General features: G+C 41.2%; 1 protein-coding gene across 3 annotated transcripts in view; it reads right to left on the reverse strand.

Moving 5' to 3' along the window:
• The window catches only part of LAPTM4B (lysosomal protein transmembrane 4 beta), a 98,585-nt gene that overhangs the window by 57,470 nt on the left and 20,102 nt on the right, over nt 1-21,013 (reverse strand). For all 3 annotated transcript variants that reach the window (XM_041769455.1, XM_041769453.1, XM_041769452.1), the window contains exon 2: nt 8,790-8,901. In XM_041769455.1, the coding sequence (XP_041625389.1) occupies nt 8,790-8,901 (112 nt within the window). The remainder of the gene's footprint in view (nt 1-8,789; nt 8,902-21,013) is intronic.

A 21,013-nucleotide genomic window follows, 5' to 3' on the forward strand; every position in this document is an offset into this window, starting at 1 on the left:
TGGCATTTCTATACACTAACAATGAGACTGAAGAAAGAGAAATTAAGGAGTCAATCCCATTTACAATTGCACCCAAAAGCATAAGATACGTAGGAATAAACCTAACCAAAGAGGTAAAGGGTCTATACCCTAAAAACTATAGAACACTTCTGAAAGAAATTGAGGAAGACACAAAGAGATGGAAAAATATTCCATGCTCATGGATTGGCAGAATTAATATTGTAAAAATATCAATGTTACCCAGGGCATTTTACACGTTTAATGCAATCCCTATCAAAATACCATGGACTTTCTTCAGAGAGTTAGAACAAATTATTTTAAGATTTGTGTGGAATCAGAAAAGACCCCAAATAGCCAGGGGAATTTTAAAAAAGAAAACCATAGCTGGGGGCATCACAATGCCAGATTTCAGGTTGTACTACAAAGCTGTGGTCATCAAGACAGTGTGGTACTGGCACAAAAACAGACAGATAGATCAATGAAACAGAATAGAGAACCCAGAAGTGGACCCTGAACTGTATGGGCAACTAATATTCGATAAAGGAGGAAAGACTATCCACTGGAAGAAAGACAGTCTCTTCAATAAATGGTGTTGGGAAAATTGGACATCCACATGCAGAAGAATGAAACTGGACCAGTCTCTTTCACCGTACACAAAGATAAACTCAAAATGGATGAAAGATCTAAATGTGACACAAGATTCCATCAAAATCCTAGAGGAGAACACAGGCAACACCCTTTTTGAACTTGGCCACAGTAATTTCTTGCAAGATACATCCACAAAGGCAAAAGAAACAAAAGCAAAAATGAACTATTGGGACTTCATCAAGATAAGCAGCTTCTGCACAGCAAAGGATACAGTCAATAAAACTAAAAGACAAGCTACAGAATGGGAGAAGATATTTGCAAATGACATATCAAATAAAGGGCTAGTTTCCAAAATCTATAAAGAACTTATTAAACTCAACAGCAAAGAAACAAACAATCCAATCATGAAATGGGCAAAAGACATGAACAGAAATCTCATAGAGGAAGACATGGACATGGCCAACACGCACATGAGAAAATGCTCTGCATCACTTGCCATCAGGGAAATACAAATCAAAACCACAATGAGATACCACCTCACACCAGTGAGAATGGGGAAAATTAACAAGGCAGGAAACCACAAATGTTGGAGAGGATGCGGAGAAAAGGGAACCCTCCTACACTGCTGGTGGGAATGTGAACTAGTGCAGCCACTCTGGAAAACTGTGTGGAGGTTCCTCAAAGAGTTAAAAAAAGACCTGCCCTACGACCCAGCAGTTGCACTGTTGGGGATTTACCCCAAAGATTCAGATGCAATGAAACGCCGGGACACCTGCACCCTGATGTTTCTAGCAGCAATGTCCACAATAGCCAAACTGTGGAAGGAGCCTCGGTGTCCATCGAAAGATGAATGGATAAAGAAGATGTGGTCTGTGTATACAATGGAATATTACTCAGCCATTAGAAACGACAAATACCCACCATTTGCTTCAACGTGGATGGAACTGGAGGGTATTATGCTGAGTGAAGTAAGTCAATTGGAGAAGGACAAACATTATATGTTCTCATTCATTTGGGGAATATAAATAGTTTTGAAAGGGAATATAAGGGAAGGGAGAAGAAATGTGTGGGAAGTATTAGAAAGGGAGACAGAACATAAAGACTCCTAACTCTGGGAAACGAACTAGGGGTGATGGAATGGGAGGAGGGCGGGGGGTGGGGGTGAATGGGTGACGGGCACTGAGGGGGGCACTTGACGGGATGAGCACTGGGTGTTATTCTGTATGTTGGTAAGTTGAACACCAATAAAAAATTAATTTATTAAAAAAATAAATTATTATTAATGAAAAAAGCAAGATGGATGTTCATTGTACATGAAACTTTTCTGAAAGTTTGAATTTTTTTTCAAAATAAATATTTGGAGGAAAAACAAGATCCTTACACTAAATCCACACGAAATGGTAAATCACATCCTGATTTCAAACACATTAAAATGCAAGCAACAGCAACAACAACAAAATTCATCATTAGAACAGCTGCAGGTGAGAAAACAACACAAAAGGAAGAGCACTGGGTGTTTGAGCTATTTTAGTTCCCACTCAATCTCCAGCCAACTCAGAAGCTCAAACAAATCAAAGCAATCTGGGGGCTGGGGGGAAGTGGGGCACGGTGTGCCAGGGAGGCTCAGTGGTTTAGCAGTCAATTGACTCTTGGTTTTAGCTCAGGTCGTGATCCCAGGATCATCAGATCGTGCTCATCACAGAATTTGCTTGATATTCTTTCCATATCCCTCTGTCCCCTCCCCTGCTTGCTCACTCTCTCTCTTTAAAATAAATACATCTTAAAAAAAAAAGTAATCTGCAGGCTTGATGTATCAAATTTTATTTTATTTTTAAAAGATTTTATTTATTTGAGAGAGAGAGAGCATGTGTCGGAGTGGGTGGGCACAGAGGGATAGAGAGAAGTAGGTTCCCCACTGAGCAGGGAGCCAGTGTGGGGCTCAATCCCAGGATCCTGAAATCATGACCTGAGCTGAAGGCAGACACTTAACCAACTGAGCCACTGAGGTGCCCTGGCTTAATGTATCTAATTTTTTTAAAAATTAGACATTTAGCACAGTTCTTTATTCTTGCAGACAAAGTGGGGAAACATGCAGGAGGCAAAATAGCTGGTTAGGTGGAACATCCAATTAAACAAGTGAGTAATTCTACCAGAGGTCTTCCATTTGCCTTTCACCATCCAGTTCTCTGGCCCAGGAGGCAGACCCTTATGGCTCTAACAGCCTCTCTCACCCTCTGGCTTAAGTGGAGTCCAGCCAGTATGGAGCCCAGACATGAGATCAAAGGGAAGCTGAGGTTGCCTTTGGTTGGCTGTGGCCCTAGACCAGAAATCACTGATCCTGATGCAGAAGTTAACCCTGTATGAGTCCCTCATTCCCAGCTCCAGGAACTAGAGCCTCCACCCCTCCTTCAGGTCTAGAGATAGTAATTGCTGGCCTTGATTATCCAGGTCACTTAATTATCCCTAGTGGTCGTCTTACATCTACATCTGTGTAAAAAAATATTGAGAATTTTCATTGAATTATCTTTTTTTAAAAAATAAGCGAGAGGCACCTGGGTGGTTCGGTAGTTGAGCATCTGCCTTTGGCTCAGGGTGTGATCCCAGGGTCCTTGGTTTGAGTCCTGCCATCAGGGTCCCCGCAGGGAGCCTGCTTCCCCCTCTGCCTGTGTCTCTACCTCTCTGTCTCTCATGAATAAATAAAATCTTAAAAAAAAATAAAAATAGAATATTAAGCAAGATGTAGTCAATGTGTAAGATATGCAACCTTTTGAGCCACACAACTTAAAGATAAATACACAGATGGGAGGACAAGAGGGTGAATGGATGAAAAGAAAGGAACCAGGATGGTTCCTATGGCTTCACTTCCTCTGCTGCTGCATATGTGTGTCTATTTCCTTAAGACTGTTGGGATTTTTTTTTTTATGATAGGCACACAGTGAGAGAGAGAGAGGCAGAGACACAGGCAGAGGGAGAAGCAGGCTCCATGCACCGGGAGCCCGACATGGGACTCGATCCCGGGTCCCCAGGATCGCGCCCTGGGCCAAAGGCAGGCGCCAAACCGCTGCGCCACCCAGGGATCCCCGACTGTTGGGATTTTTATGCACAGTAGACAAACTGTGCAGACTGACTGCCTAGTGTATGTGGAGGATGTATCTGGAGCAAGTAGAGCTCTACTCTGTAGTGCCAAGAGCCATATGGAAAGCCTGATCATTCTTTTTTCCTATTTCTTAGATTTTTAAAATTAATTACTTTATGTATTTAAGAAAGAGAGCACATGGGGTGGGGGTAGGGACAGAGGGAGAGGGAGAGCCCAATGTGAAGCCCAACTCAATCTCACGATCCTGAGATCATGGCCTGAGCTAAAACCTAGAGTCAGACACTCAACCAACTGAGCCATCCAGGCACCTCATTCTTAGATTTTTATTTTTTATCAAAACTTTCAAACATATAGAAAAGTACAGTGAATCACCATCACCCTTTTGCTTATATGGTTTCATTTTGGATCACTTCATTTCTGTCTATTCTACCACCGGTGGGAATCTGGATTGTTTCCAATTTGGAGCTGTTATAAATGAAGCTACTAAGACCATTTTTACACCTGGCTTATGATGGACACAAGCACTCATTTCTGCAAGGTCCATATCTAGGAGTGGAACTGCAGAGTCACAGGGTAGATGTATATTTAGCTTTAGTTTTCCCAAAAATGGTTGTACGATTTATACTCCCAGCAGCAATCTGGGAATTCCAGCCATTCCACATCTTTATCAGCAGAGGTGGTATTATCAGTTTGGTTAGTGTTGGCCACTTTGGAAAGGGGCAGTGCTTCACTACTGTGCTTATAATCTGTATTTCCTTTACAACTAATAATGTGGAAAATATTTTCCTGTTTATTGGTTCTATGGATATCTTCTTTTGTGAAGTATGTGTTTTTCTCTCATTGATTTCACCCAGAACTATTTATTGAAAAGATCATCTGTTCTCCAATAAATGTAGTGGTGTCTTTATCCTAAATTAGGGGGGGGGCATATATGCTAACCATCAATTCTTGATTATTTTTTATGTACATTTCCTTCCTTATGCCAAGCATGTCTACTTGGTAAATAAAATTAAGTTTGACTGAAAAGACATATCTCCTGCAAAATTAACCAGAAATTAATTTGACTGATGGGCTCTTTGGCACCATGCACAGCACTGATACTTGCTGCCACAATTCTTGGCGAATCCATTAAAATTTTACAAATAAAATGCCATGCAGTCTACTTCTACTCAAAGTAAGTTATGAGTGTATAATACCAAATGCCACACATATATGCTTTTTAATCATTATCCTTTGGCCTCTAAGTCAACAGATTGAACTATTTTTTTCTTTAACTTTTTATCCTGAAATCATTTTGGACATATAGGCAAGTTACAAGAACAGTAGAGAGTTCAAGTATACCCTTCATCCTGCTTCCCCTAGTAGTAACCGTTTATCATCAAAACCAGGAAATTAACATTTATATGATACTATTAATTAGACTACAAAACTTAGGTAAATTTCACTTGTCTCCCCCTTAATGTCCTTTTATTATTCCAAAATCCAATCCAGGATCTCATACGACCGACATTAGTTGTGTCTCTGTAGTTTCCTTGAATTGATGACACTTCCTTATTCTTTCCTAGTATGGTCAATTTGGGAGGTGGGGAGGAGGGTGTAACATAAAAATGTGTACTTATTTATAAATTATAAATATGTATTGTCACTAATATTTTTGCACCATATAAAATATATATTAAAATACAAATGTTAAAGGGCTAGATTTTTTTTAAGAGAAATCTACATATTTTCTTTCTTTATCCCACTGGATTCTCCCATATGGCTCTTCCTGATGTAAATAACACATCTTCTTCTCCCAGATCATTTTAGTAAAATACCATATGGAAAAGTGAAACACATTCCTGCTCTGTCCTTCTGGATAAAATCTGCAGATGGCCACAACTATTCCAAAAAGATAACAATTTAAAACTGCTACTTAAAGCAATTGATTATGCCCATTTCAAGGATTATTTAATTCTATCCATATGTGAATAAAACAACGAAAGGCTTGTCAAACGCGATAAACTTTGACCTACAAATTTGTTTTAAAAAGGAGATCAGGGGCTCCTGGGTGGCTCAGTGGTTGAGCGTCTGCCTTCGGCTCAGGTCATGATCCCGGGGTCCTGGGATGGAACCCCACATCAGGATCCCTGCTCAGTGGGGAGCCTGCTTCCTCCTCTTCCTCTACCCCTCCGCTCTGCTCATCCTCTCTCTCTCTTTTGCTCTCTCTCAAGTAAATAAATAAAATCTTTAAAAAAAAAGGAGATAAAAGCACGTGAAAAGGAAATGTAAGCGGAAAGAAGTTAAAAAAAGATTTACTCAAGTGACTATCTACTCTTTTGTACCTTTTTATAACATGTGATTCAAAAGACTGATAGTCCTAACCATAATTACAAACTCTTCATTCATTTCCTTCAAACATATGAGATATGAGAGAAACTCAAATGCACTGGAATTAATATCCAGGACATTAGAGAACAATTACTATTTTAAACTCTTAAGTCCCAGCAAGTCTTCGAAGTCAGCTAAATTAAGCCTATACTGCCAGAGGCTCATTACCAGCTTAATCTCTGGGAATTAGAGCAAGGCATATAGTGTTACTGTTCGATTCAGAGAGAACCATAGCTGTATCATTTAAAACTTCTTTTTCTAACCTCAGTTACCTTAGAAATGGAATCCTGCTACTGGAAACAGTGAAAGATAATTTGTTTTTAAATGCCAATCCAAAAAATTAATAAATAAATAAAATAAATACCAATCAAACATTATACATATAGACTACATGGTCTTTTAGCTAAAGGGAGGGAAGGCAGAGATATTAATTTAATATTAACAGAACTCATTACCCTTTCTGGAAAATCTGTAAAAGTAACAGGGTCATTCAAAATAGACAGAAGGAGCAATGTTACAGCAGAAGCTTCATCTCAGTCTGACAAGGTCCCACACTCCAGAATACAATGTCCTGATTGCTTAGTACATATTACAAAGTTACCGTAGTGGAAGGCGACAGATAGAAAGCATCTCCTGGGGGCACTTGGATGGCTCAGTAGGTTGGGCATCCAACTCTTGGTTTCGGTTCTAGGTCATGATCTTAAGAGCATGAGACTGAGCCCTGTGTTGAACTCCACGCTCAGCAGGGCATCTGCCTGTCCCTTTCACTCTGCTTTTTTTTCTCTCTCTGTCTCTCTCTAAAATAGATAAATAAATCTTTAATAAAAAAGAAAAGAAAGCATCTCCTGGTTTTCTGTTTACTTCAGTACCAGTTCCTCTCAGGCTCCTGTTCTGACCTCTACTGTTGGTGCTCCTACAGGGCACAATCTGGGACCCCTTTCCTTTTCCTTTCACTATGTCCTTAATATAAATACCATTTTAGGCTGATGTGCTCAAATTTACATCAGCCCAGACATTGGGTTCTGGGTTACAGAGCCACCCCCCATTTTAATCTCTCTACTCTAAGACAGCTCATATTCCAACTGGACCATACCTAAATAAGAATGGTTAGTAAAAGCAAAATATATTGAGCACTTACCATGGCTCAGACTGCATTCTAAGCATTTTTCATGCACTAATTGATTTAATCACCATGACTATCCCATGAGGCAGATACTATGATCAACCCTATCTTGCAGATTGGGAATAGAAGGCACACTAAGTTAAGTAGCCCCATGTTAACACATTTAATACATGGCACAGGGGATCCCTGGGTGGCTCAGCGGTTTGGGGCCTGCCTCAGCCCAGGGCATGATCCTGGAGTCCTTGGATCGAGTCCCACATCAGGCTCCCTGCATGGAGCCTGCTTCTCCCTCTGCCTGTGTCTCTGCCTCTCTCTCTCTCTCTCTCTGTCTTTCTGTCTCTCATGAATAAACCAATAAAAATCTTTAAAAAAATACATGGCACAGTCAGGATTCAGACTAAGGTCTTTTGCTTCAGAGCTTAGACTCCTAACGAACGCAGTGAATCACTTAAAGCAAAGTCGAGCTCCCTCCGTCAGGTGTACTCTCATCTCCTGACCCCAGACTGTCTCACTTCACTGAAGCTCAGGTCTTTTATTCAAGCTGGAAAGCAGGGGTCATCTTGGATTCCTCCCTTTCCTTTCTTACCCACACTAACAAGGTCTATCAATCCTACCTCCAAAACCCACCCTCTTCCCTAACCTCAGTACAGTCTTGGATCACAGGGAAACACCTCCAAACTAGTGTCCTGGCTTCTGTGCTCACACACCAGTCTCTTAAATGCATCCTTTTCTTAGCGATGAAAGGAATCTGCAGAAGACACATCAGTGCATAACCACTTAATTCTGAAAACCACTGAATAGTGATTTTTCTCACCCTGAGAATAGAACCCTCATGATCTTTCGAATAGCCTCATGATCTTTCGAATGTTCCTGGTCTATGCCTAAAACCCATCTCGAGTCACTCTTTCCCCACCTTACTCATCTTGCCCCAACATTTTTTTTTAATGCATTTATAGGTCTCCAATTAAATTTGCATGATCTTTTGTTTGGGATTATGCACAATACTGCCCCTTTAAGTGTGGACACAGCATAACTATAATTATAAAATGTTCAGGTATCCATGATCTTAAGAGCTGGGTGCCTAGCCTCCTTCTGGCCTATCCCACAACCATATCCCTGTGTATGTTTTTACTTATTAGAAAAAAGCCCAAGTCCACCAAATAATGAGCACAGTTTCTGGAACAGAGAATGATCATCTCCTAAAAGAAAGGTGAATACAGAGACATAATAGAAGACACAATGAGATAGATATGTGTGATCCTTTTGACCTTGCTTCCTGCCATTTACTTCCCATCCTCTCAAAAAGGCCAAAAGGCCCAGGGTAAAAAGACTATGACAAAGCAATAATTTAAAAGATGGGAAAGTTAATGCAAAGTGCAATAAAAAAAACAAAAGAGATCTTATTTAGACTCTTGCACTTAGAACAGGGGCAGAGCACAAGCAGCACATAAGTATTTGTTGATCTGATTTGTAACCATGGAAAGAAAGTGATGTATCAGTTCAAATGGGCCCATGAACCAATATTTGAAATTTAGCAGGAAGAACTGACAGCAGGATTCCCTGCCCTTGAAAAATACCAGAAGATCTACAACTGCTATCTGATGTACTTACTGGCATCATCCATGAACTCAAAGTCGCCACCTAGCTCAGAACTTGAAAAGTGGTACTGGTCTGGGTCAGCCAGGGCGCTCAACAGAATTAGCAGCACCACAGCGTTGATGATCTGCAATAAGAAGGAAAAAAATTTACCTCCAGGATATGTTCTTTATAACAGGACTTAAACTGATCATATGGAATTTAACTTCAACAGAGACTCCTCCCATTCAACACTAAGCCACTGTCCTGAGGGGCAGGAGAATATTCCCAAGGCAGAAGCACCACATGCTCATTCAGACCAAGGGCTCTTGGCTTGGTTGTGGCAGACAGCTAGATGTCACCTCCTGCTGCCTCAGGGCAGAAACTCTGAAGTAGCAAGCAGACCACTCAACATAAATAGCACCCCCGCCCAAAGCTGGAAAAACCCACAAACTCACAGTTAGCCGAGTGTACTCTGATAAGCAATCACAAGGCCTTCCAGGTGATCAAATATTTTCACAGATTCATACAATTTGAGCTTTGCAATCATCTAGGTAACAGAAAATGAATGCAAAACCACAGTATAGTGGCAGAGCCAGGATCATTCCTCTTGTAGCACAGGTGAGGTGAGGCCCCTATCCACCCCAGGCCCGCCTCTGCCTTCTGGAGACTGCAGAATAAACATCCCTTGGGTACTTTAAATTTAGCTCGTCTAAATGGAAATCACCTTCCTTCACCATCTCCTGTCTCTGTTCCTCTTTTTATGTTCTCTATCTTAAAAAACTAGCATCATGGTTAATCATTAAAAGTGGAGGGCAGCCCAGGTGGCTCAGCCATTTAGTGCCCCCTTCAGCCCAAGGCATGATCCTGGGGACCCAGGATTGAGTCTCACGTCAGGCTCCCTGCATGGAGCCTGCTTCTCCCTCTGCCTGTGTCTCTGCCTCTCTCTCTCTCTCTCATGAATAAATAAATAAAATCTTTTTTAAAAAAAGTGGAAAACACTCAAGCACTACACTAAGTGCTTTATATGGACCTATGCTCTTAAGCCATCCAATAATCTAGTGAAATTGGCACTAAATTATCCCGATGTTATAGACGAAGAAACTGAGGCTTGGGAGTTAAGAACATTACAGAAGATAGGGCAGCTAACAATCTGCAGAAATGGAGTTTTAGGAATCTTGATTCCTAAAACCTAATCTTTTAGCTTGCTGTTTATACTTAAAACCTGATTATCTTTGGGATATCTACCTTAACTCTACATCCAACTAATTGGGAAATTCTGGCCATTCTACAATTTCTACTTCCTTTATTCTTCCTAACTGCCCTTGCTACATGCTATATATCCATGTACCAACTGCGGTGGGGCTGGAGGGGCAGGTGTGGTAAAAGCTTAGGTGAGGCTCAGGATGAGACTGGGTTATTTCTCCTTTTTGCATGTGTTTTATTCCTGTCATAATGGGGTAGAGAAATGAATGACCATGAAGATTATGTAGAGGAAATTCTTTTACTTACAAGAGTAACTAAAGGCCTAAACTATAAAATTCTATAAAAACTATATAAATTTCTATAAAAACTACTATAAAATTCATATTTGGTATACCTACTTACAGAACAGGTTCAAAGGGAATGTCAGGTTGTTTGTTCTACAAAACATCTACTCCAGAATTCATTTTTCTTTTTTTAAGTATTTTATTTATTTACTTATTCATTTATTTGAGAGAGCAAGCATGGGGGGAGGACGGGGGAAAGGGATAAGCAGATTCTGTGCTGAGGGTGGAGCCAATGTGGGGCTCAATCCTAGGACCCTGAGATCATGACCTGAACCAAAATCAAGAGTCGGAGGCTCAACCCACTGGGCCATCCCAGGCACCCCAGAATTCATTTTTCAATGGCAATCTCAAGTGGTCGTTTAAGGATTATTGTAGGATTCAGAATAATTATTTTTCTTCCTCTTTTTTCCCAAATTGTCTCATATGATCTGATTGCTTTTGAAATAAAATGACGAGAATGAACAGCAATTTCAGAGTAAACATATGTATCCTGTGCGTGTAAAATACACGTACATACATGTATGTATACAAATGTATGTACATATATATAAAGCTAACATAAATAACCATTACAAATATGTGGTTAAAAAATTTCTTAAGGTACAAAAGAGTATATAGTGAAAAGTCAGTTTCCATCCTATTGCTATCCACCAATTACCCTCCCCACAGTGGTTATTAGAACTACCGGTTGCTTGTTTCTCTTCAAAGATCCTAGAAACTTCATAGTACGTTTTAAAGACAGTGTGGTTAGCCAAACTCTATTTGAAGAAAGCTTATCAGAACATATCTAAAGCTTAAAGAAAGGTATGAGTTAGTCCTACAGCTGGCTTGTGATGTTTAGCAAAGATGTGCTTTGATACACTGTCCAGTTTTCTTGGCACTTCATTCCCTCTATACTCCTGTCTTTGCAAAAGGCAGTCCTAAGATTACCAACTGAAATGAGATCAGAGACGAAATCACCTAAGATTGTATTTTTGAAAAAGTAAGCCACCATACAAAGACAGCATATTCACTATTACCATAATGGGTCACAGTTTTGAGGCTGAAAAGGGAAGACATACACCTAGGATTTACAGGCAAAGCTTTAAGGAGCAGTGGAGGTTGGGTGGAGTGAGGAGGCAGGGCAGTGTATCCGGTTAAGGACATGAAGGACACATTTAGGGATTCTGTAGGGCTAGTGTTACAGAGTTTGGGTTTTATTTTAAGGGTACAAGAGGGGATCCCTGGGTGGCTCAGCAGTTTGGTGCCTGCCTTCGGCCTGGAGCGTGATCCTGGGGCCCTGGGATGGAGCCCCATGTCGAGCTCCCTGCATGGAGCCTGCTTCTCCCTCTGCCTGTGTCTCTGCCCCTCTCTCTGTGTGTGTCTCTCATGAATAAATAAATAAAAGCTTTAAAAAAAAAAAAGAAAGGGAAGAACGTGATCTGATTGGGGTTCAAAGGAGTAAATCAAGTAAAACATCTAGCAGAGTGACTGGCATATAACGGCCACTCCAATGAGTTCACTTACCTCTTTACACCTCAACAAGAACCACATAACAGCTCTTGGCTGGCATGGAACATAACCTGGCTGCCACTCAGCTAGCAATAGACTGCTGTTGTCCTGTCTTTTTAGTTCCAACACATCTGTCAACTCATTTTTTTTTCTGATTTCAGATTTTATTACAAATTTATAGTATTAGGGGCACCTGGGTGGCTCAGTCAGTTAAGCATCTGCCTTCAGCTCAGATCATAATCTCAGGAGTCCTAGGGTGGAGCCCCAAGTCGGGCTCTGTGCTCAGCAGGGAGCCTGCTTCTCCCTTTCCCTCTGCTCCTCCCCCTGCTGGCGCTCTCTCTCAAATAAATAAATAAAATCTTAAAAAAACAAAAACAAATTTATGGTAATTAAAAGTGTAGTACGGGCATAAACACATGGGCCAATGGAACAGAACTGAAAGCCCAGAAAAAGCCCATGCATATATGGTCAACTTATGTTTGCCAAGGGAGCTAAGAATACTCAGTGGAGAAAGCATCTGTCAGTTCTTAATCAGCTTATTATTATCCACACGCCTGGTTTACTTATCACAATACATTTGCTAACTGCAACAACAGATAGGAACTGCACTAAGTGCTTAGGAAGAATTCTCCTGGGCTCAGAATATGAAGTTAAATAAGTCATGTGCCCAAATAACACAAAGCATACAGCAGTAAGCATGCCAAGAGTTCAGAGGAAGACTAATGGAAGTTCAGAGAAAGGGATTAGAAGCCTGAGCCTGAGACTGAGGGCACAGGGAGGCATTGTAGAGATGGGAGCACTTGGGACAGGGCACAGAGAGATGGGAAGGTTTTGGAAGCTTAGCAGTGTGGAAAAGAACACATTCAGTCTGAGTAGGGCCACTGGGATGGGGGCCTGTACTGAATAGAGAGTAAGCAGCTCAATGCGGCTGAACACAGCAGGCAAGGTTAAGTGTAAGAGAATGAGAACAGAAATGCAGGCTGGGGTGGGGGCCTGGGAGGCTTAGCGGTTGAGTACGGAAGTCTTGATTTCGGCTCAAGTCATGAGCTTGGGGTCCTGGGATCCAGGCCCTTGTCAGGCTCCATGCTCAGTATGGGGAGACTGTTTGTCTCTTTCTCCCTTTCTCACTCCCCCACTCATGCTAACTCTCTCTCTCTGAAATAAATCAATAATTCTTTAGAGAAAAAAAGAAAAGGAAAGAAATGCAGACTAAGACGGGATGGTGGATGGTCCTTAGGAGCAGGACAGGAGCCTGGGGCTTCAAGCTAATAGTTAATGAAGATGCCATAAAGGTTTCTGAGCTGGGGTGAGACACAATCAGAGTCCTGTCACTAGGAGGACCAAACCAGAAGAGATGGGGGGCTCAGCAGGAGGCAGGCCCCTTGAGCTGGAGAGCACTGCACCGGTCTCCTGAGGAGTAACAAGAGGTTCCTTCCACTTTCCTGTATTCTCAAGACAGCATGGTGGGACCGTGGTCTCACAGGTTACTTTCAGAGGTGAAGGGACCTCACCTCAGGCCTAGTGTTAGAAGAGCCACAGTTGGAACCCCAAGGCCTTTCCATGTGGTGAGGCAGCATCATCAGAGCCATATTCACTGACGAGAGGCAAAGATAACGGGAACAAACAAGCCTTGGTGTTTCAAGGCTGGGTGACAGGATCCCACCTTGTTACTACCAGAAATATGGGACATGACAGAGGCTAGATGAGGCTGATTTTAGACATGTTGTGCTGGAAAGTACTTCGCGGAGGCCCAAAGAATCATGCTTTCCGCCTGTTTTTAGTCGACCTTTGGTGTTCGGGCCAGCCCTGGTTTTGCTCTGGCCGCCTGTACCCGTCATATCACTCCCGGCAGCAGAGTTCTGGTCACTGGTTCAGTGTGCTTCTCGCTCCACCATGGGCCCTGGTTCCTGCACCTGGCTGTCCCCTAGCTGCTCTGCTCACTGTCATCTTCTCCTCCACGGCACCAGCCCTGTGGCTCTTCTCTCCAGACTCACAAGCCACAGACCACAGTCTTGGAGCCAACTGCCCTTCCAGCTGCCCTAGTTCTTTGCAAGATAGTCCAGAAAGTGGGGGACAAAGATAAAACAAAGATGTGATGGTAAGGTCGTTACGTATCACAGAGGACTAGTCACCACTGTGTTCTTTTCATCAGAGTGAAATGGGCATAAGAAAACTGTGTGTTGACACGTATGCACTGTGTCATAAAACCTCTACTGCTGGATGGGGATTTGGCATGCCATGGGTGATATATATAGTGACTACAGTAGGTTGACAGAGGATCCATGAGGGCTGAGGTCTGTGCAAAGGAGCCAGGAGAGGACTATCCACGGTGGCTACTACACACACAGGTGGAAAAGGTCAAATTAAGTCAAAGCCCAAAGAACACTGGGTAGGAAGGACTTCCTGAAAGAGAGAGGATCACCCAATCATCATCAAAAATCGCCCAATCATCAGTTCTGATTAAGAACGAAATGTCACTGCAAATGAGAATGAAGAAGACACAAAGACTTGCCAGGAGCAGATTATGTAATGACCACAGCTGATCTAAATGTAAAAGAAAGAGTGGGCATATTTGTGATCTTGTTCAGCTAATGCTCATTTATGCTTTGACTTCCTTTGTCTGTCTGGATAGGTTGTGTACAAACTGTTCCTGTTCTATTTACAAAGTGTTCCCGTGGTGTCACATATTTTTTTCCTTGGTCTTGACAATGATTACTTCCGTATGTAAATAAATTCAACTTCTGTCCAATTACTTTAGTGATGAGACCATTGTATGTTCTCCAGGGATCCAGAATGCTCTTTATTATTTTTTTCAAAGGTTTTATTTATTTATTCATGAGAGACACAGAGAGAGAGGCAGAGACGTAGGCAGAGGGAGAAGCATGCTCCATGCAGGGAACCCAACGCGTGACTCCATCCCAGGACTCGAGGATCACGCCCTGGGCCAAAGGCAGACGCTCAACCGCTGAGTCACCCAGGTGTCCCAGCCAGAATGCTCTTTACCTTTGAAATCATATATCACATCCTAAGTGAACAGTGATACCTACAGCTTCAGTCTAAACAACTGAAAATGTTAAATGTAATTATCAGCTCATTTTTTAAAAGCTTCAACATGAGAACCTTAATAATATTCAAATTCACTGAGATAATCGTTACACAACAGTCAGAAATTTGTACTGAAAATGCTGTCCAAAAATGACTGCAGACTTATCTATAATGAAGACTTGAAACAAAAGTAGAATGGCTTAATAATATTACTACCAAATAAAAGAATCTTAAGCATTAAAAATCATATTTCAAAGTGTTAACAATAAAAAATGTTCAGTGTGTTAAATGAAAACTACAGCATAAAAATGTTACTCCAGTTCTATGTATATGTGTGATATGTTCATATGTATAAATCACAGACTAAAAACACTAAAACATACAATTTTATATATAAACCAGGTATAGTAGGTTTGCAGATGTACCTTTTTTTTAAAAGAAAGGTTTCATTTACTTGAGAGTGAATGAGAGTGAGAGAGAGAGCAGGAGCGAGGGGAGGGGCAGAGGAAGAGAGAGAAGCAGATTCCCCACAGAGCATAGAGCCTGATGGGGGGGCTCTATCTCAGGGCCCAGGGATCATGACCTGAGCCAAAGGCAGACAACCACTGAGCCACCCAGGCGCTCCAAATGACTTATACCTTTCATTATCATTGTCTCTCTTTTTTGTATTCTCCAGAGTGCTAACATGAGCATAAACTGCTTTTAGAGTTAGGAACAATTATTTAAAACTTCAAAAATATTTTTAATATAAAAAGTTATAAAATATTTTTATGAAACTTGATTCTCTAAAAACAATCAATAGAAAGAAAATGATCAATAACAAGTAAATCTGGCCAGGCGTTCAAGAGAAATCTTGGAAATAGATATTTCAGAGGAGAAATATCAGAGTAAAATAAAATAATAATAATTAAGAGATTTGCCACTTCCAATAATGGTGAAATAAGCAATACAAATCAATTTCTCTCTGAGGACAATTAGGAAATCTGGACAAAGAACCCATGTCTGTGAGAAAGCATGAGAGCTAATGAAGCAGTGAAGAATCACTGTTCCAAGATGCAGAAGGCAGAAATACCCCAGGGGTATCTGTTGATTCTGTTAGAGATGGATGAGAGCTAAGAGCCTGAGCAGTACCCGTGACAGCCTCACTGGACCAGGCAGTCAAGGGCCTCCTGGGTGGAAATAGAGGGTAGATTCCCCAGGGCTTTGCCCTAAGAACCCACAGGGGCCTCACCACTGAAGGAAGGTGAACCAGAAGTAGACAAGCCTTCAAAGGGACACAGCCCAGCTTTGCGTCATCTGAGTATTGAACTGGATTTAGCCACTCTCCAGGTGCCAGACCCCTATAAAAGCTACTAAAATCCCGGTGGAGAAAGATTATATCATCCAATGCCTTGAATTTTTTTTTTTTAATTTTTCAAGTGCAATGTCCAGAATACAAGAAACAGGAAAAGACAAGACTCTCAGAACAAGAATCAGGAGAAAGGACAGACAAGAAAAACATAGGTACTCTCGATATTGAAGTAAGTGAGCATGCTCTCTAAAGTGGCTATGTTTATGAAAAGCAAGGAGATAGATAAAAGGCACAAGGAGAATTTTGGCAGGGAACTAGCATCAAAAAAAAAAAAAAAGGACAGATTTGAAAAGAATAAAGAGGTTTTAGAATGAAAAACTGCAGTAGCCAAATCATGAATACAGTGGATGAGTTTAACCCATTAGACAACTCTCAGGAAAATTAATAAATTATACTTTTGGACAAAACTGAGGGAATCTGTCACCAGCAGCTCAGCAGTGAAAGTAGTCTTTGGGCAAAAGAAAAATGATGCCAGATAAAAGGCTGAAGATGTACAAAGAAGAATAACAGAAATGATAATTATGTTGGCAATTTGTGAATATTGATAACACAGTAACAGTCATAATAACTTGTGAGTGCAAATAGAAATAGATTCAAAGTATACAACAGCCTATAAACCAAGAGCAGATAACTGGAATTGAACTGATCTTAAATCCTTGCATTGCCCAGGAAGAGGATTAAAGTACCAGTAAATATGAGATTTTTTCAAGGATGTATATTATCATCTTTAGGGTAACCTTTCAGAGAAAAGTCAGACTTGAGTGGTAGATATATAACTATTTGGTTGTATTTTGTGTATTTTCTGTATGTGTAGAATACTCACAGTAAAAAGGTTAAAAATAAATCAATAGGGGATCCCTGGGTGGCACAGCGGTTTGGCGCCTGCCTTTAGCCCAGGGCGCGATCCTGGAGACCAGGAATCGAATCCCACGTTGGGCTCCCGGTGCGTGGAGCCTGCTTCTCCCTCTGCCTGTGTCTCTGCCTCTCTCTCTCTCTGTATGACTATCATAAATAAATAATTAAAAAAATTAAAAAAACAAAATAAATAAATAAATAAGGCTTATAATCAGATATGCTGATTTCAGATAATTGGTTATTTTTTTTAACTTTTTAAAAAAGTTTGGGGCTCAAACTCATGACTCCAAGATCAAGAGTCTTATGTTCCACGAACTGAGCCAGCCAGGTTACCCTAGTTGGCTAATTTTGATACTCAAATATTTGAAAATAAATAAATAAATAAAGCTAATAATGGCAGGGGCACCTGGGTAGCTTACTTGGTTAAGCTGAGGTGGGTCAGTCAGACTTGATTTTGGCTCAGGTCATGATCTCAGAGTTGTGAGATTGAGCCCCACATGAGGCTCCACTCTGGGTGTGCAGTCTGCTTAAGATTCTCCCTATGCCCCTTCCCCACTTTAAAAAAATAATAATAATTTTTAAAAGCTAATAATGGCAGATGTGCCTTTCACTTCGGTCCAACTTCAACAGGCAAATCAAAATGAAATGAAAGTATGAACTTTTTACTTGAAATACCTTTAAATCTGAGGCACCTGGGCAGCTTAGTTCATTAAATGTTGCGTTTGGTTTCAGGTCATGACCCCGCGGTCCTGGGATTGAGCCCTGCATCAGGCCACCTGCTCAGTGGGGAGCCTGCTTCTCCCTCTCTTTCTGCCCTTTCCAGCCCCCCACTTGTGCTCTCTGACTCTATCTCTCTGCCAAATAAATAAAATCTTTTTTTTAAATTTTTATTTATTTATGATAGTCACAGAGAGAGAGAGAGGCAGAGACATAGGCAGAGGGAGAAGCAGGCTCCATGCACCGGGAGCCCGACGTGGGATTCGATCCCGGGTCCCCAGGATCGCACCCTGGGCCAAAGGCAGGCGCCAAACCGCTGCGCCACCCAGGGATCCCCAAATAAATAAAATCTTAAAAAAATATATTTGAATCTAATTTTAGAACTCTGATCCAAATGCACTTTCTTATTCAAATAAGCTCATCTATATGGTCCTGTTCTGATATTAAAATAAGTTTCTGGGCAGCCCAGGTGGCTCAGCGATTTGGCGCTGCCTTCAGCCCAGGGTGTGATCCTGGAGACCTGGGATGGAGTCCCACATCAGGCTTCCTGCATGGAGCCTGTTTCTCCCTCTGCCTGTGTCTGCCTCTCAGTGTCTCTCATGAATAAATAAATAAAATCTTTAAAAATAAATAAATAAAGTAAGTAAGTAAGTAAGTAAGTAAGTTTCTGACACTTGCTCTTTATTACTGTGGTAAATATATTCTGGGGTGAAAATTGGATTTATTGTAAAATCCTATTTGTCTAAGAAATTGAGTAAATCCGTTCATGTACTATGTAAAACTGGGCTACACAAGGAGTAACACATGGCTGTTGCCCCCAAAGATCAGTAGTTCCGTGGGGTAAATACATCAACAACCAGAAATACAGAATGCTCGAACATTCATTAAGTAATTCATTCAACTGTTCAGAAATTATCTCTTAGGCAACAAATATAGGCCATATACTGTGGTAGACATCACATACATATTATGGCCAACACCACAAGGTAGCTTATTGTCTAGTGGAGAAGACAGCCAAATCCACTGGATGTTTCATTCAGAGTGAAAAGGAATTCTGCTATACTAATGTGGCTCAGGGAGAAGCTGAAAGACTTCACAAGGAGATAACATTATTAACACCAGAAAGTAACAGGCTTCTGGAAATCTTGAGAAACAAAAGATTACAGCACAAATAATTTTAGGGTATCAGAGTAAATGACTGAGAATTAAGAGACAGTTCCAAGAAACAAAAACATAAAAATGAGCCACTCTTGGCAGTCCTTCGAACTGAATTATAATTATAGCTAATGTTTTAAGTTGCTCAAGGTATAAACCAAAGGACTGTGTTCAGGTCATACACAGTAAGGGGGAAAAAAGTTAAGCAGTAAAATGGAAGTTGTACCTTTTATTAGAGCTACGTTTCAATAGGCAATTTTTTTAATCTAATAATATTTTCCCCCAAATTCAATGAAATCCTCTTGCTTTGCCTTGTAGCCCATGGGGCCATCATTTTCACATGGCTTCCTCAAGATACCACTACCACTACCCATACTATTTTATATCACTGACGCAGTCCTGCCTTCCCTAGAAGTGTGACCATTATCACTCCATTCTACAAATGAGCCACTCAGACTGAGAGGAAACCCCGCACAAGGTCATAGTTCTCAACTGAGACTCAATCACTGTTACAGATGCCATGCATGCCTTTGCTAGTAGTCCAGTTCCCTCTCAAGAAGCCACCACACCCAGTTCACAGATCCAGGCAGCGGAATCTGCCAACCAATCCCCTGGTGCATGCTCAGAATTCTTTCCAAGGGAGTGTCTCAGATATCCACTCAGTATGCTACAAGAGCAAGCAAAATGAGGCTTATCTGCCATCCCAGCAGAAGCATGCCCATTTCTCCGAATGGACTTGGCTGGGTTCTAATCTTCACTCTCAGGCTGAGGCATCATTATAAGCTCTCAAAATACAGAGCCCATGTAAACAATGAGAAAGCTGTCTGGGCAGTAGACAGAAGGCAAAGGATGGTCCCCCTGAGGAGGCCAGATCGAGGAATGCTGTCCAAAGAGCCTCTGGGAGACTTGGGTGCAGGTTGTATGGGTGGGAAGAACAAGCATGCTCCCTTCTATGTCTTAAAGAACATTCTGGATCTCTCTGCTTATGAAGAGATGGGTCTAGACTGGAGCCTAGTTTAGAATAGGCTATGGAGACTTAAACTCCACACATAAAAAAAAGTATCACAGGGGTGCCTGACTGGCTCAGTCAGTGGAGCATGTGACTCTTGATCTCGGGGTTAAGTTCAAGCTCCACACTGGGTGTAGAGATTACTTAAAAAATAAAACAATCTTTAAAAAAAAAGAAAAAAGGCAAAGTATCACATACTAAAGGGTCAGAAGACTAGCATTTGGAAAAGACAAGAGCAAATATAAAGTGCAAAATGGCTAAATTAATTTTTTTATACAGCAAACATGGTTTCTTTATGTTCTGATATGCTTTATTCATGAGGTCTATTAGTCCCTATCTGTAACCATCCTAGTCCAACAACCTGGATTACCATAAAATATGCTTTGAAAGACTGTTTGAGGGCAGCCCCCGTGGCGCAGTGGTTTAGCGCTGCCTGCAGCCCAGGGCGTGATCCTGGAGGCCCTGGATCAAGTCCCACGTCAGGCTCTCTGTATGATGCCTGCTTCTCCCTCTGCCTCTCTCTCTCTCTGTCTCTATGAATAAATAAATAACATCTTTAAAAAAAAAGGACTGGGGATCCCTGGGTGGCGCAGCGGTTTGGCGCCTGCCTTTGGCCCGGGGCGCGATCCTGGAGACCCGGGATCGAATCCCACATCAGGCTCCCGGTGCATGGAGCCTGCTTCTCCCTCTGCCTGTGTCTCTGCCTCTCTCTCTCTCTCTCTCTGTGACTATCATAAAAAAAAAAAAAAAAAAAAAAAAATTTAAAAAAAAGGACTGATTATATTATTTACTCCACTTAGTTTTAATATATACAAGAATACTTTATTCTTGTAGCTATTCATCAGATAGAAATAAAACTCATAAAACAGAATGTGTCTACTAATGAAAGTGAAGAGTCTGTTACAGACTTAACCACCAGAATATAAATTTTGTATCCCATTCAAGAACAGTGTTGTTAAAAAAAAAAAAAAAAAAAAAAGAACAGTGTTGTTATACTATAGAGTTAAAATCTTCTAACAAAATAATAATATATTCAAAACATTCCCAAACAAAAACAAATATCAGAAATGAAAGACAAGGGCACATG

The sequence above is a fragment of the Vulpes lagopus genome, chromosome 9, assembly GCF_018345385.1.
Source record: "Vulpes lagopus strain Blue_001 chromosome 9, ASM1834538v1, whole genome shotgun sequence".
NCBI classification, from domain to species: Eukaryota; Metazoa; Chordata; class Mammalia; order Carnivora; family Canidae; genus Vulpes; species Vulpes lagopus.